This window comes from Clytia hemisphaerica, unplaced genomic scaffold, assembly GCF_902728285.1.
Source record: "Clytia hemisphaerica strain Z4C2 unplaced genomic scaffold, Clytia hemisphaerica genome assembly, whole genome shotgun sequence".
Taxonomy (NCBI): Eukaryota; Metazoa; Cnidaria; class Hydrozoa; order Leptothecata; family Clytiidae; genus Clytia; species Clytia hemisphaerica.
In genome coordinates this window covers 483,328-500,824 of record NW_027104377.1, presented here as the reverse complement: position 1 = coordinate 500,824, position 17,497 = coordinate 483,328, and the positions used below count along the sequence as shown (strand labels likewise).

General features: G+C 35.3%; 1 protein-coding gene across 1 annotated transcript; it reads left to right on the top strand.

The window, feature by feature from the left end:
* Nucleotides 1-5,098: 5,098 nt before the first annotated feature.
* LOC136818885 (calmodulin-like) lies at nt 5,099-8,494 on the top strand. The gene is made up of 5 exons (XM_067075116.1): nt 5,099-5,413; nt 5,730-5,760; nt 6,102-6,245; nt 6,630-6,866; nt 7,551-8,494. The coding sequence occupies exons 1-5, from the start codon at nt 5,171-5,173 to the stop codon at nt 7,676-7,678; spliced, it is 783 nt and encodes a 260-aa protein (XP_066931217.1). The 5' UTR covers nt 5,099-5,170; the 3' UTR covers nt 7,679-8,494.
* The last annotated feature ends 9,003 nt before the right edge of the window (nt 8,495-17,497 follow it).

Below are 17,497 nucleotides of genomic sequence, written 5' to 3'. Positions count from 1 at the left end.
TTACTGAAAAAGGTTTTAAGATTTCTGATTCTGATGTTCCTTTACCTGTACATAAGCCTGTCTATATATTTTTTTGTCTCCGCGACAGACTGTTATTAAAAGAATCAGTGACTTTTCCAGAAATAGTCGTTTTTGAACTAAGTTTATCCGTACGAACTTATCTCTATAACAACCCAATTTTCTAAATCTCTACATTTTATTCAGATTACCATTCTAACGCATTCTAACGTTTAATTCGGTCTTTTACGGGCGCATTAAGCTCTGACCGCCCTCCCTTACTTTTACTAGTCCCGCTTTATCACAATCCTATGCGGTGGAAATTATTTCCATGACTCAAATTACTATCCGATTAGCATCTTAGCTCTTTGTGGCAGAGACTCCTTCCATCTGAGCAATTTAGTTATATTAAAGTAAAAGATTGCGTTATAGTTCATTTTAGAGATGTGAAGAATGCGACCAGTTGAACCTTGGACGCCATGGCAATTTTTTGATTTTTTTGTGGACATGTCTTTAATTTTTACGGTTTTTATGGTATATTTATGTCTTGTGGAAAGTCGTCCGGTCGTATAATATAACAATAGCGTTCAGTTTGAGGTCGTTGTTGTTAATATAGCCCGATAGTGTCATTTCGCCCGCCGTTCGAATCTTTAATCGCTTACTTAATGACCGCTATATGGATAATAATGGACAATAAAACATGATGCTAGATTATACTTTTTCTCTTGACTTTTTTCTCAATATTTTGGGAAAAATTTCTTCATCTTTATCATTTAGGATTTGGGATGGTGAGAAAATCCTAAAAAAAGGTGAGAAGAAATGGGTGTGAGCTGCATTTCCGAAGCTTGTTCTTTTTCTCTCCAAAAAGAATCTACAGATAAAACTAATATTACTCTGAAATTATATAATCCTTGTTCTTGTCTGCTGAAGCATTTGATTAAACCTCTTACATTCTTTTTATTTTATAAGAATATTTTTATAAGAACAATGAGCCAAAATATCGCCATAAGATAAGAAAAATTTAAGAACAATGCTGAGATTGGATTTACTCAAGCAATAATAGGGGTTAAAGAAGTAAAAATTGAATATAAAGAATAAAATTCCTCAATTTCACCCTTTAAATGAGAACAATTTGAGAATCAAAGAACCAAAAAAAAAGAACAGTCGAGCTTTATAAAAAATTTGCTGGCTCTTATAAAAAATTCTCTTCTAAGACTTAGACTCAGCCAAATTATCAAAATTAGTTGACATTGTAAAAGGTCTAATCATCATTAAAATGTTTGCTTTTAAGTCATACTTACTAGTTAATTAGAAAGCCTCAAGAAATATTTTTGATCCTTAAATTTCAAAGTACTAGTACAATTTATTGTAAGATTTATTTAGGTCAAATCTTATTTTTGTTTCGAAAAATCCTTGAAAAATATTTTCGATGAGAAATGAACATCCAGTCATACCTACACGTTTTTTATAAGAACAAACTATATAAGAACATACGGCTTCCATGGCTGAAATGTTGAGAACGAGAATATTTTAAGGATTTGCGAACTCTAGAACACCGAATTTCATAGGAAAATGAACAAAAATACTTAAAAAAGGCAAAAATAAGGACATGTTAAGAATATTTTTAGGCTTAAAACTCAAAAAGTTGGGAACATCCAAATGCTTCAAATTTTTTGAATGTTCTTACAGAAAAAACGTGTAATTTGAAGGTCTTCACTTGAATCGGTATGTTGAATAAAAATTGTGGAACGCCAAAACAACGTCGATCTAATATAGTATTAATATTAACAAATGTTGTGTGTGAGCTAGGGATTAAGCAAGACTTGAGTGGTACTTCTGATATCAAAATTTGAAAGTTTCGAAGCGGGATGGGAATTTTTTAACACATTGACGCCAATAGGTTTGTTAGTAAAACATAATTAGCGTAGACGAATAATGTTTTTCTATCCCACTCTTCCAACTTTAGTTTGTTTTTATTTGACTGTGAGAACTCTGTGATCAAAGGACGTCACCATTTACCGTGTTTCATATTTGGGTTAGGTTGGACCGTTATGAAGATGGTTTTACTGGGTGAGTAGGATTAAGTCGATTTAGCGGATGTATCGGATTTGAGGGATTTGGTTATATGGGTTGAGATACAAAAATTCTGAACATAGCAGGTTTGAGATCACGCATCACCCTTCTCTACATTCCTTCTCACGAGTGCCTTGAATTACAAAGCTCGCTTCAAAAATGTTTTTCTTTAAACAATGTCTTTATTTTTGAAATATGAAGCTTCGAGTACACCAGATTGGAGATTAAAGAACAGATAAAAACAGCTCTCTTTTTTTGTCACTTTGATTAATTTTCATTTTTGTTATTAGACCTATGCAGCTTGTATATCAAATTTCTCGTTAATGAAAAGCTGGTTGAATGTAATTTTTCCACAGGCTAATTTTGCGAAAATAGTTGCAATGGCGATAGACGATCCTATCGTCTACACAAGATCACTAAAAAAGGGAATCGTTTAGGAGAGGCGTGATAAATTCGGGTGGAGTAAGCAGTGGTGGAGATGTTTACAGTGTTCCAAAACTCTAGCGCCACTTTTTTTCCGTAAACCGCCCAGACGCCCTAACTCTTTCCTGCGTTTACTGACCTTTAAACAGACGATAGCATCATCCACAGTATATTGGCGATGACTAGCGAGCACCTCACTAAAAACCGGGATTTTTCATCTCGTTTCTTAGTGAGTTCCACTTTGATGATTTTCGAAAAATAGAAGCCTTTCAAGTGTTTTGACGCAAATTCCATTATTTTGCTACTGCAGGAGCTTCGAAAGTTAAAAGTGACGTCAAAAAATCGAATGTTTAGAGCCCGAAAACCCTAGCCTATACTAGACGTCACCCGCGTTTTTTTACGCAATTAACGTCTATTCCACTTTGCGACTTTTTCGAATGTTTTGAGCCCTGGTTTTCGGTGAATGGTTCTGTACTTCTTTCTAAAAATTACTTTTTCAATATACTTTTTTATGAAACACCCTGTGTAGGAATGTTTTCGATTTCAAATATTTGCAGAACGCAATACCAACTCCCTTTTTTGTCCCTCTTTTTTGGCAGAAGAAAACTCACAACCACGGCATGCTAATTGGGTAGTACAAGGTGCTTATCGTAGTCGCGTGTTTTATTATGTCGTTAGAGAGGTGTCATGTTGCATACTAGTGAAACTTGGGCTATAACTGTCAGTGATTGTAACAACAGGATCATGCACAATGACAATTCAATGATTATGTGGATATGTTCAACATGTCTGCCAGAAAGGCTCTCTATGGTTGTGCTTAGAGGGCCTCAGCTCTAGTTTAGACGGCCGACTTTCTGCCCTGCCCCTTCTAATTGTTAGAGTAGGCAGAAAGTGGGCACAAAGTTGGCAGTTAAAATCTTTGCTCGGAAAAGATTGAAAGAAGACATTGCATTGACGTCAAAAGAGGGCAATGCATTGACTTTAGACAGCCCACTTTATGCCCACTTTAATTCACAATTAGAATAAGCAGGGCAAAAAGTGGGCTGTCTAAACTAGAGCTTAGAGACAGACTTAGTATCTCTCCAATTGATTTTCTGCTACGTTAAGGTAGCTTTTGATGGTTTTGTTTTCAATACTTATATGGATGGTGACCCTCATTTACCTAGGTTTATGAGTTACAACGCTCTTTCAACGTTCATCTAACGTTATATGGACGTTCTGAACGTTAGATAAACGTTGAAACAACGTTGTGTGCCAGCTGGGAATGTTGAGACCCCGTTGAGACAACTTCAAATTGATTAATGCAACTAAACTATTGACATGACTGATGATAGGGCAGTCTGGCGTACAATATAATCCAAGGCGCTCCATCCTCAATTACTAGGAATAACGGACGATATTTTGCCAATTTTTTCAGTGGGAAAGGTTCCCAGTGGGTCTGTGAGAAGGGAGTGTGTTTTTGCGTGGTTTTCGAAACCTTAATTCCCCTACTAACATGGGAAAATAACAGCCCCTAGAGGGATTACTTACTATTATTAGTATTATTACTTATTACGACCCTTGTTATCCGCACATACTGAGCGCCAATTATTTGCTTAAATAACCCCTCCCCCTCCACCGGGCTTTGCTTTCGTTAAGCATAGTTGAACAAAATCTCCCTTCAAAAGTAAAACTACAATCTTATGATTCATAGGTATTTTTCTTTGAGTCTACACGAAAGATAACTTGAATTGTTTCACCATTAATCTTGTTCCAGTGTTTTTTCAAGCTGCCAGCTAATGCTTATTGTTCTATTCGCCTTATATCAAGATTTGTTCTTAAGATTTTAATATAGTTTATCTTTGCTAGTTTTTGTACGTGGATGGAGTAATGAACTTTGTCACAATGTTGCGATTTATAACAATGAAGTTTTGAGATGGTGATGAGATTTTGAATTGACTCGACTGTTTTTTTTTTGAAAACGTGTTTTAGGTCCTTAACAATGGTGGAATAACAATCTTACCTTAGGTTATTTTTTTATTCACGTTGAAGAAAAGTTTCATGAAAAAACATTAAGTTAACAAAAAAACAATCTGCCTCTATAACTGCCAAGAAGACTTCTAGAACAACCTCAAAACGGTCTGGTCGATTTGTCATGTGCAGTTTATAACCATATGGTTTAGTAAAGCAAGCTCCCTTCTTCAGAGGGGTGAACGTTTTTAGAACGTCGTAACGATCTATTTAGACATTGTATAAAAGACACTGGAGATGGAGGAAGAGCAGACACGTTCATAGCATGAGCATTCACTCTTCTTTTGGATTCGCGCTAGAAACAGTATTTCTTGCTATTTATTGAATTGTAAGGTGCGATAGCATCGTCTTGAAGACTCTATGGTCAAATTAGGGCAACAATATCACGAGAGAGTCATTTTTCTCATATGTAGAATAAATAACATTCAAGCACTCTTAAGATTTTGCCTTTAAAAGTGCCTCTCGAATCTTTGTCTTTTAGACGCCACATGCATTTTTTTCTAGGGCATTTTGAAGTGTGCGAGTTACCGCAAATCTTAAAATAAACAATACACATGCATCATAGTCTATTGTATTTTCATTTCAATTATTTCAGCAATAATTTAAAAAAATTGATGTATAAATAAGCGAGGGAGCTAATATCCCAAAAACAGAAAAGCAATTCCCAATGGAAAACTGGTCACACGTTTATAACTCAAGAACAACTCGACAATATAGAAGAGAAGACGATATGGAATCATCATTCGATCGCTCTTCAACATGTAGTTCATTCGATTCTGAATCAACTGCGTCTACCTCATCTTCGCATTCACAATATTCGATCTGTAAAAGGAACGGTCGGAGGGGTGGCGTTCAAATGAAAAGCAACGGTCCTGATTTTACGGTCAAGAATGGACAATGGACATTATGGGTAAGTTGAATTTTCTTTTCATAAATCCTTTGTTCTTATTGTTCTTATTTCCTAGCCTTCTACCGATATTCGGGTCGACACGATATGAACATTATTCTTTTAAAATAAAGGCAACTCCGCTTTAGTTAGATTTTAAGTTTGGGTAAATTTTCCATGACAACGATATTACATGAACTTCTGGATATTAAAAGGGCCTTAAAAACCCTCGATTTGTTAGACTGTCTAAAAGTTCTGGATATATCTGGGCTATTCACGTACAATATCTATTTGTAAACGACTTAACCTCAAAACGATTTTTTTTTTATTTCAATTTTAGGTTGACACTTTACCACGTGCAGAACTAAACAGTAAGTTTAGTTACCTATTCAGGTTTCTTTCAAATATTTCAATGCAAAACAGGGTGTCAATAGGACCTTGAAAACCATGCACATGTTAAAAATGAATCATCCACCCTCAAAAACCTTTGAAGATTATGTATTTTCTTGGAGAGACTTGGAAAACTTTGAAAAATTCCTGAAAACCTTAAAGGTTTCTACAATTTTAATCAATTTGAGTCGTACCCCTAAAATGAAAACATCGCAGGTTTAGTACTCATGATTTTTTGAAAAAAATTACAGATGTCAAGTCTATATAGAGCCATCTTATAGAAATTGATTCTAATGTAAAATATTTATTATTTTCTTTATAGATTACAAAGTAGCGTTTTCAATGTTCGATCGCAAACGTAAAGGAAGGATAGGAGCACGACATCTTGGTGAATTAATGAGAAGCTTAGGTTACAATCCACTGGAACAAGAACTTAGTGATCTCATCGACGAATTTACTGACCGAAGTAAGTCTGAATTCACTTTGTTAGCCTGATGAACCAAGCAACTTATTCTCAGTGTAATAAAAAAGAAACCGCATGCCTACAATATCCGTAAATCATATAGCGCATCGTAGCTTTAAAGTCATTGTTTGAATTTTAATGTTTGCTTCGAATAAGTATTCAGTCACAACTTTAACCATCATATTTTTACCAAGCGACTGAATGGTAGCTTAGATTTCTATATCACTTTGTCACCGATTTTTGATATTGCAAAACTTTTTACTTTTTTTTAAACTTTTTTTAATTCTATTGAAAAATCAGTTATTCCATATCTGTCACGAAAGTTAGAGAAGATTCAAACCCGACTTTATTTCAAACTCTATAAACAAATTTCTTATATATTTATAGATTCCAGTAGGATAACGTTCCCTGAATTTGTTACCATCATGGCACAAAAACGACGCTCTTCTGATCAATACATTCGCGACACGTTAGACGTCCTCGATAAAGAAGGCAAAGGATTAGTACCAATCACTGACCTCCAAAAAAACCTTGCCACTATAGGTGATCAATTGAAGCCTGAAGAAATAGCAGAAATTTTCACTGATCTCGATATAGATGACGATGGAAATGTTTCTTATGACGGTAAGAATTTTTCAGATTCAAATTGGACCAATTTTGTGTATCCGGTTACATTTCGTCTCAATACCAGTCTATAAAGCCGTTTACAAATTGTGCTATAATCTCTTGATAGTATTCGAATATACCTGGTGTGCCCACACCCCTATATCACTGAGCCAATAGCCCGGGGGGGGTACTAGGGCAAGATGGGTTACGGGGATGCTCCGCTGGTCAGGGTACCTTTTTTAACCTCCACGAGTCCCAGGTAGGGTCGCAAAAACACCAAAATAGAAAAATCAGTCCCTCGTAGAGTGCCTATTTTTGGAAAATTTGGGGAAAAAGTAGAAAATTTGAGAAAGTTTTGGAATTTCAGTCCCATTCAGGGTCACTTTTTTCGCAAATTTTGAGTCCCACTTAGGGTCAATTTTTCGATCCTCAGCGGAGCACTCCCGTCGGTCGACAAGGGTAGTACCCCCCCCCCGGGGCCAATAGCCTATTTCACTAAACCTCCGTAAATTCCAAAGTTTCAGTGTATCTACACCCCTTTGTATTCAATGTAACAAACACCTCCATGTCTCACTCAACCAGGGATGACTTCCAAAGGGTGGTGCTTGATTATATCTTTGTACCTCCTTAATTGCCAACAATGAGTTGTTGAAGTGATTTGAAGAGAAGATTTCAATTTGAGTTTCTTTTCACTTTTTACAGATCTTGTCGAAATGATATCAACAGCTCCAGAGGTTTTCGACGAACCTGAAAAACAACGAACGCAACGCAATCGAAAGATGTCTGAATACACCGTAAAAGGCGCCCTTAAAAGCTTTTTTGGAACATGACCCCAGAGTGATGTATGCCAATTTTGAGAGAGGTGGCAGCAGCTGAGATTTGGTACTGCCTCTGTTTGAAACTCATTGCATACCCTTTAGATCGTGTTGTGCTACTGAACGAGCTGTCATCTCCAAGTCTACAAGATTCTCCACACGTTACCTGATAATGGATGGTTTAACGATCACAGACGAATTTGATCAAATTCAAACAAAATTTGAATATAATAATGTTGAAAATGGTTTTTAAAGAAGAACAATGCCCTCTTTGGTGCTGGAAACATGACAACAATGGCGATATCAAATGAAATCACTGCTGGATTGTACAAGATTCTGGATTCTTTATACGGCACATTTTTGATTCTACTATACAGTGTGTCTAGATAAGCATAACAGAATCTATTTTATATAAAACTTGTCAACTGTATTTGAGTACTGTACAGATTTTCCATTTACTAAGGAAATTCAATTCAAATTGCAATTTAATAGGTTTGATTAAAACGGGGCTAAAGAAATAATGTCTTAACATGAACGCCGTTTTGAAGATTTTTCTATGAATAAATCCTGGACACACTGTACGCAAGATAGTATTTGACTTTTCGGATCCTAGGATCAACTACTACGAGAATTCCTGCAGCATCAGTTGGAACAGAAGGGATTCAATAGTTGTAAAATTGAAATATGAAAATTGAAAAATAACTATTTTTGAAAAGAAAAATTTTTTATATAATATTTCTAAAATGAGAATTTTAAAATTTCAAAATTTTTTGTATTATGATAGTAAATTTATTAATCAAAGATTATCAAAATATTTATTAACTTTAAGATAACAAAACTTGAATTCTTATGCCAATACTCCAATGACAGAAAATTCTGCACTTAGAACATATTTCGCGGCGCAAATTTCCTTTGCCATAATGGAGCTTTAGCATCGTGCAAACCGACCAGATTAAATAAATTGTTTTTTCATTTTAAATGTTAGCGTGACCGACATAGTAGAACCACTGGTGAATAGGTTTCTGATCTTTTTTTTTGAAGGGAGAGGTCCAAAACGCTTACTGACTATCTACACGTTTTGTATAAGAACATCCAAAATTTTTGAACCCTTCTGATGTTCTTAACTTTTTGAGTTTTAAGCCTAAAAATGTTTTTAACATGTTCTTATTTCCACCATTTTGAGGATTTTGTGCATTTGCTAAGAAATAAGGTGTTTTAGGGTCCACAAAGCCTTAAAATGTTCTTAAGTTGTTCTTGCTATTTTGGTCATGAATGCCTCATAAATTCATATAGTCTGTTCTTATAAAAAAGACGTGTACTCCGTTTGGATACTATAGATCATAACTTTCTTTCGCCGGTGTAAAACCTTCTACTCCAAACAACCAGAACGTCGAAACGTGTATAACAACACTACATAGATGAGCATTCCCCAAAACATCACAGACTGAACAAAATATTCTACCGCAACACTGCCAAATGTCATCTATAGTTGCACCAAAATCATGAAAAGCATCATACAAAGTCATAATAAAAACATCCTTACAGAAGAGGCAAACAAGAACGCAACCGAGAGAAAACGTAGACAACCGAAAGTGTAACTGCAGGGTAAAAGCCAACTGTCTCTGAATGGTTCATCTTTAGTTGAATGATCAGTATGCCAAGCTACTGCGAGGAAGAACGAGATTACAGCAAGGGACATAACAGTACTTGCGAAATTTGTAAACAAACTGTATGCAGCGGATAGAAAATCAAAATAAATGTCACATGTCAAAATAAAAAATCAAACCAAATATGGTTAATTTTGATTGTTCAATTGTTTTACAAGTTTGTTTTGGACACGTGATTTTAATTGTTCTCTTTTATGACACCTGGTTTGCGCAATGTTTACATTTTACTACTGTAATGTCCCTTTAATATCAGACTTGCTGAACCAGCTTTAAAAAAAACAAAGACAAAATCATCAAAAGAGGTTAAAACGAAAAACCGACCGCCAAAAATCGCATGGACATCCGACAGCACCCAACGTTCAATCAGCGTTCATCATTGAAATGTTCTTTGTCTCGCGGCGGAGAAACTTGAAATCTCTACATTTCCAAACTGATTTCAAAATGCCATCCCGCGAACAAGTTTACTTGAGAACTCAACGAACTCAACAGTCCCCAAAAAGCCTGAAAACACTTTGTCTTAAAACACCTCACCTCTTGAGGTGATGTGTTTTCAATATTTTTGCGCTTCTGGGATTTCCACATAATCCAAGCCAAAATGCCTGAAACACTGGTAAGTTTCTGAACCATTAAATCTTTTCTCTGGTGTTCAAGGTGATTTCCAAAACGATTTTGAAGCTCTTGCAATGTCTCGTCTGAGCATGGAGGTAATAAAGATAGATGGAGAGTCGATGCCTTTTGTTCTATTCTGATTTATCATCGGAAGCAAACAGCTGTTTGGTTGCTTTGGGAATAAGATGATTAATTTTGGGTATACTCGTGGGAATATTAAGATGAATGAAAGGACATTACATTTTTAACAAGTATATTGAAATACAATAGCCTTGACATGAAAAATTCAAAAAAACTTAATAAACACATAATAAGCACAATACTCCGAACTTCTAGGGGCAGCTGCCCATAAAGCTATCGATAGATTTAAAAAAGAATTACGTGTTACGATTAGGAACCTTGTATCGATCATTTTGTCAGAGTATGAAAACCGTTGCCCACTTAGACGTGAAGATTTTAGGATAAGGAAGTTTCAACGATAATGTGATGCAACTCTCAATGTTAACAAAATGCCAGCCCAAAAATGTGTCCTTAGGGAGCGGTCATAAAGTATCTACTAGGGGGGGGGGGGTGGAGGATTCTAGGGGGGGGGGTTCGAAATTTTTTTCGAGGGTTTAGGGGGGGGGGCTCCAAAATTTTTTTGAGGGTTTAAGGGGGGGTTCCAATTTTTTTGGGAAACTCAAGAGAAAATGTAGGAAGTCTAATTTAATAGTTTTACGTTTGAAGATTTCAAAAAATTTTCGGCCTTCCGACACTCATAATTTATCTTATTGGATATATGTACATTTCATATTGCCTTATTTGGGCATCATCGCCTTACCCTTTTGGTTTGTAACATTGAGCTAGGTGAGGGAAGTAGATTAATGGCTCTCACAGTTCATCAGAGTGGTTTGAAAAAGTACTTCTTAAAAGAAATTTGTCAAAACAAAGTGTCTTTTAGCTAAAATGGTGGTGAAAAATATTGAAATTTTCGCCCGTCGGCGCAAACCATGGTTGCGCCTCCTTTGTTCAAAACACCTTAACATTTCAAATTACAAAATACAAATTCCAAGTTTCTTGACTCAAAGATTCCGGGCGTTACTTTCAACCATACTGCTCTTACAGTTTAATATTTTCACTTAATAATGGAGGGCGGAAATAAAGGACAAAAAATACCAGGGGCGCCAATTTCATAGTTTGCACCCCCAAAAAATTAAGCCAGGTCGCTACTGGGGAAAATAAGCCGTATTTTTTTCCAAATCTTACAGAAGCTCAGAGAAAACCACTTGGTGATTCTTGTCTTAACCATGTTATACTTTAACTTAACAGGGCTAAACTATCTCCCTTAGCCTTACCTTATTGGCCCAGCGCTAAGCGAGTGGGCCTTTCATTTGCAACGTTCTGTTCGTGTGTACGTGTGTCTGTCCGTCCGTTTTGGTAGAAACGGCGCTTAAAACCAGTACCACACTTTTTAATTTTGCCGTCTGGAGAGGGAAAAGCTTGCTAAAGTCGGATACTGGCTATAAAAGATATATTTTCTGATTCCGCGCTCCTTCAAAACAATTTTCTAAACAAAACAAGATGGCGGTCGAAGCGAGGAGGTTGATTCATACTTTCTTGAACATTTTCTTTGCTTTATGTAGTGGTCAAGAGACTTTCAAACCAAAGAAATTTTGTATTGATTTTTCTTTATAAACCTTTTTCAACATTCTGCCATATCTTATAGTCTTTGCTCAAGTTTTCATAAAGTTTTTTGAGTGAAAATTCTACCTTAAAATCACTTTCATTTTTAGTTTCTTGACTTGTTTGTTTTCAAAAAGACTTTATTTTTAGGAAATAGCTATTAATGGCTTCTGATATAGAAATAAATAAACTGAAATGCAGCTGATGTGTAAAATTGAATAAGATTGGAACATTTTTCTTGATGCCACACAAGAAAACAGTCACTTCTGGATCTGTTGATCTGTCGCTGTTAACAAAACAACGGTCAGTGACAATGGGACGTGGTACCATGAAGTCGGGTAACTTGCATCAGTGGAGGCAAACATGCATACCCTCAAATTAATGACCTGTCTGGTCATTAAAATACAAAGTTAAATCAAAACAAAAATGGTAGAATAGAGCTACGAGTGTCGAGCTGCGTAGTTCATTTGTTTTGAAATTTGAGTGCTATGCATGTTTGCCTCCACTGATGCAAAGTTACCCGACTTCACGGTATGATTTTCAAACTCAGCACATAATTGTTTAAAGTAAACTGATTCTGGAATTTGGTAATGGACACTAAAATGGAGCTCATGTTTAAATTGGAACAAGATTGGAACTTTTTCCATGATGCTACGACGGGTGAAAATTGTTATTTCTGGATCTGTCTCGTTTGACGATTGGTGGCTTGATTTTTCAAACTCGATACAGAATTATTTCAAGTAAGCTGATTTTGAAATTATGTTAATGGAGACTAAAATGCAGCTTGTGTGTAAATTTGAACAAGATTGGGACTTTTTCATGATTCTACGCATATTAAATAAATTTCTGGATCTGTCGCATTAAACGGTCGGTGGCTTGATTTTTCAAACTCTTTCACCGTTTAGTTTTTTAAAGATCATTTTTCTGGTTTACGGTCTGATCCAACTAACATGCCTACAGGGATATTTCTCCCTGCATGGGAGTGCACCTAATTGGTTAAAAAGCGCCCACTCACTATATTTTTGCGGTTTTTTTAGATATTTTTCTATGGGCGCGCATAATTTATGGAAATTTTCCACCTAGGACATTTTTATTCCAACCCCCCGCTTATTAAGTTTTGAGATTTTTTCCAACCTCCCCCCGCTTATTCCAAACCCCCTAGCTATTAGGTACCAGAGAGTATTCAACTGGTTGAACCTGCGCCGGTAGACCCGGTTGGTTAGGAGACCATTCAATAAAATTTCAATTCAAGCGTCTAACCAATGAGAAGTACCGCGGTGATTTTGAAAAGATTTTTCCTGTCCTCACTTTGATCCATGTCAACAGGGTCATACATTTGCTATTTCACACGCTCGTTTTCAACACGTTGCTTTTCGCTGGGCCTTCACGCCCAACGGGCTTCTTGTTTTGACTTAAAAAACTGTCATACAAACAAATAATACTCTTTGTACCGCATCTGTGTGAATTCTTTTTCGCGTAAAAAATCTTTCTAGTAGGGGGGGGGGGGTGCGAAAAAATATTGGGCCTTATGAGGGGGGGTTCGAAAATTTTTTCCAGGTTAGGGGAGGGGGTGCGAAATTTTTTTTTGATTTTTCGAAATATCCTCCACCCCCATCTAGTAGATACTTTATGACCGCTCCCTTATGAATTTATTATACCATTTTAGTCTTACATCAGTTGAAACTATTTCGAATCACATTTAACAAGGATTTTCGGCAAAATTAAGTTTTTCAAAATCAACCAAACAGTCTCTTTCTGTTCTTATAAAGTTATAAATTGATGTTTTTTGCTTTCAATGATGGTACATCAAAGAAAAGCCGCTTTGAATAGATTTATAAAAGATTTCAACGACCATTTAGATCATTACCGAGACGTTTTCTCTCCATCTATATCTTTATTACCTCCATGGTCTGAGCAAATCAGATAAAACTTGGGTTAAAAGTCGGGAAAATGGAACTTTTTGAGACAGGGCGACAGGACATTCGATGCTTTGAAAACTGAACCATTTATGGTCAAAAATGTTTTCAGGTCGTAGTGTCAATGTGTTTTTAAAGTTATGAAACATACATGCTTTGAGAATTGTCTGAAAAAGAAAATTATGAAATTGTCGAAACTGTCAGTATTGAAAAAATAATTCCACTGCTTCAACTATCATATGTTAACATAATATATTCGCCTTCCCCTCATATGGTCACGATCCTATTTTCTTTTTGCTGTCTTCTTCTTCTTTTATGAGGCTCTTTATAAAACACAAGTCAGTGTCGCTTTTCAGATTGAAGTTGTGGAGTTTCTAAAAATTGATCAGAAACGGCGACGGCGACAACCACGACCAGATGAATTTGGGTTATCGAGTTTTTCCCCTTTCTCCAACGTAGAGTGTCTCATCGTATATTGAATTAGTCATTTTGTCAACATAAAGATAGACAATAGGGTAGATTCATATCTCTAAAATTGACCTTCCTGTTCCCTGTCACTATTTTTGTCAAAAAGTGTTACTATGACAAGAAAATGACTGGTTACTTCAAAGGTCACTTTTTCGTATTCTGAGGACTTTATTAGGACGTTCTCTACGGTGGAGAGAGCATATAGACTCGATAACCCAAATTTATGTGGTCGCCAGTCATGGTCGCAATTTCTGGTCGATGTTTAGACTGGGAATCCAGTCGTTTATAACGTTTTTGTTGAAAGCGGGAAATTTTTATGTCGGGATATGGTTAAAATAAACTATATTGATGCTCCTGTCAAGTTTTCTACTTCCTATTTTTTACTGAGTTAAGTCGTCTAGCATAACTAGTCGATGTTTAGAAACTCCCTTGAAGTTATGATTGATTTTCTCAGAATGTTCTAATTTTTCCAAGTTTTAGGTAGGTAGGGTAGGTACCCTGAAACTTTTCAAATTTTGTTTTTACTGGAAATTTGGTGATGTTGAAAGCCTCGAAACAAAAATTAAAATCGAATAACAATAAGATCTTATCACAATTATAAAGTCTACAAGGATTATAGTCCCGCTGCTGAGATCGAAAAAAGTGGCTAGAAAACAATTTTCGTGACACACATCTTAGAACTAACTTTTTTTGGTGGAAACTCACGAATTAGTATATGTAGATTCCAAAATCAAAAAGTTTCCACGATATTATCGTGCAAGTAACGAGTAATTGGCGATTTTTTGCGTTTCCAGGCAAAATTCATGATTTTTGGGGGGTCTTCAAATTAAAAAAAGACCTATATCACATGATAGAGCTCTTCAAACTGAGCAAAAAAGTGTATTACACCAAAGTCCCCACTTCTCTAGATCAAAAGTTATGGGCCTATTCTAAGATGTGTGTCACGAAATGAAACATTTATCGACCTCAGCAGCAGGACTATTATTTGTTAATAGACATGTCAATATCTTCATTCAAAAGGATAAATTTGTCAATAAAATTTCAACTACAGTCCGCCCCAGTATAATCCCAGCGCTGACAGAGAAAGGCGCTGTAACTTTTGACATTTGAACCAAATAGAGGTTTTATGCTTGTTGAAAAGATAATAATGATCGGAATATTATAAATTGTAGAAATTGAAAAAATTAGAAAATAAGGATGAAAATAAGGATGAAAAGTGAGAAAAAAATAAACAATGTCTTGTAGAATTGTCCTATGATCTTTATTTCCATATTAGGAAACCTTCAATATTAGAGGGCTATCACTTTGAAAACATTTTTATCCAGTCAGAAAATACAGCATAAAGACTTTTGTCTGGTTTACTATAAAATACGCTCCTTTTTGTTTTTTTGATGATTTTTAAAGTCAATCAGTGATAAAATTTGTTGGCCTATACCAGTGGACATACAAAAAAAAACACAGAAAAAGCAAAATTAAAATGGTATGAAATTGATTGACTCATTAATAGCGTAAAAATGCTTTCATATTGAATATACAGCGTGTCTGAAAAAAGTGGAGCAGATCTTATAATCTTCAAAAATCTTTACCTCTTTCTTTTTTTACCCCTCCCTTTATGAGGCACTTTTCCTTACTCAACCCTTTAGGTGATTTTTGGAAGGCTGTACACCCTCCTTATGGATCTGGTGGTAAAATGAATGGCGTTAGATTCTAAACAATTGAACGTTCCTATAGAAGGTTAGAGTTCTATAGATTCCTATAGATACAGTTAGAGTAAAAGAAATGTTTATAATTTCATCAAAAAAATTGAACACCTTTAGATTTTCTCTCCATCAGCCTTTGGATCATTGTTGGTGCAATCAATAACAAGTCAGGTATCAGCATTGACACTTCGGGATCGTAAATTTCCAGGGGGTACCCAATTAGGATACCTCCATGAAGGGGGCACGCGAACTTTAGCTTTGAAAGTCATTTGAACTGTTGAAAAAAGAGAAATTATAGGATCAAATGTTTTTATTGGTAAAAATAGTTTCATCGTATGATGATACTGACCTGAAGAGATATCGGGACTCACAATTCAAAAAGTGTATAAAACAAGCTGAAAGATGAGCTCGAGAAAATTAGAGGAAACGATTTTAAACTAAACCTCGACACACTAACTAAAAACGTGCCTTATTATACCCCATTATACTTAGCCTTTCGAGCATCTTCCCAAACTTGAAATTGACTATTGACTAGTGATAGATATGGATAATTGATGATGACTTACAAAATTTTGGTTCGGCCACCTATGATCTGGTTGTTATTTTACAGATCAGAATGTAAGCTTGACCAAAATCATGTATTGACCGATCCACTCTTTCGATTTGACTGAAATTTGTTCCTGAAGGCTGATTTCTCAAATAAAAGAAGACTAGTAACAGAAAAAATTGTTCCCATGAGTATTTGGTACTTTGCAGACCGGTCTGTAAAATAGTCGTTGGCCACCTGCCGGAACTCAGGAATTACTGAAGCTTTTAATTTGAAATTTTTGCTATGAAGCAATCTTTCCCATCAATCCCATCCTCCATTTGTTGTTGATTATAAGCAAATTTCGACATTGCTTTTCACATTCAATTTTTTTCAGTTTTTTTTCATCTATAGAATAAAAAAATGAAAACTAAAAGACAAATAATAGCATAATATTTAGATTCAATTTTAGAACATTTGAAAAAAAGCATGCCATTTAAGTTTTTGCGCAAAAACTACAAGAGTATCGCTTTCCGATAAAATTGGTTCAAAATTGCATATCGCTCCAAGTTACGAATTTTTGGAAATAATCTTAAATAAACCTTTCACTTTTCTTGCTATTTTTTCAAGATCTGAGGTATTCAAGCTGCAACAATTTTAGCAACCTTTTCTTTAAGACTGTTCATCTAACGTTTCCAGACCATCTAAAAAGAACGACAAATAACTATTAAAAAGCGACAAAAAGAACGACAAACACTAACCCTAACCCTAACTAAAGTCCGTCTCAAAGTAATTTGCAGCTGAGACAAAAAATGGCTGTAACTTTTGATAGAATTTGAATGAAGTTGCGATTTTGTACTCGTTGAAAAGATATTTGTGAGTGGAATATTATCAAGCAAAAAATAGAAAAATAAAGAAAAATGAAAATGAAAAATGAAGAAGAAAAAAAATCAACTTCTTGTAGAAATATGGTATAATTACCATTTTCACAGGAGTGATTCTTCAATCTTTGGCCATCATCACTGTGAAAAAAAAATTCAAAAATAAATATTCAATCAAAAGATAACAAAGTTAGTCATTGGTTGATTGACAAAAGGCTGTTTTTTTGTCGTTTTTTACTACTTTATAGAGTCAACCAGCAATAATTTTTGTTAGATATCTTTTGATTGAATGAATATTTTTGAAAATTTTTTGATTTTTGATTCGAATTCTATCAAAAGTTACAGGAATTTTTGTCTCAGCTGCAAATTATTTTGAGACAGACTTTATCAAAGATGGCATATTTC

Bases quoted from the DNA above. Each gene is read 5' to 3' on its own strand.
- LOC136818885 (XM_067075116.1), top strand. From the start codon at position 5,171: ATGGAAAACTGGTCACACGTTTATAACTCAAGAACAACTCGACAATAT. The intron at 5,761-6,101 runs GTAAGTTTAGTT...TTTTCTTTATAG, and splicing joins ACCACGTGCAGAACTAAACA to ATTACAAAGTAGCGTTTTCA. The intron at 6,867-7,550 runs GTAAGAATTTTT...CACTTTTTACAG, and splicing joins TGGAAATGTTTCTTATGACG to ATCTTGTCGAAATGATATCA.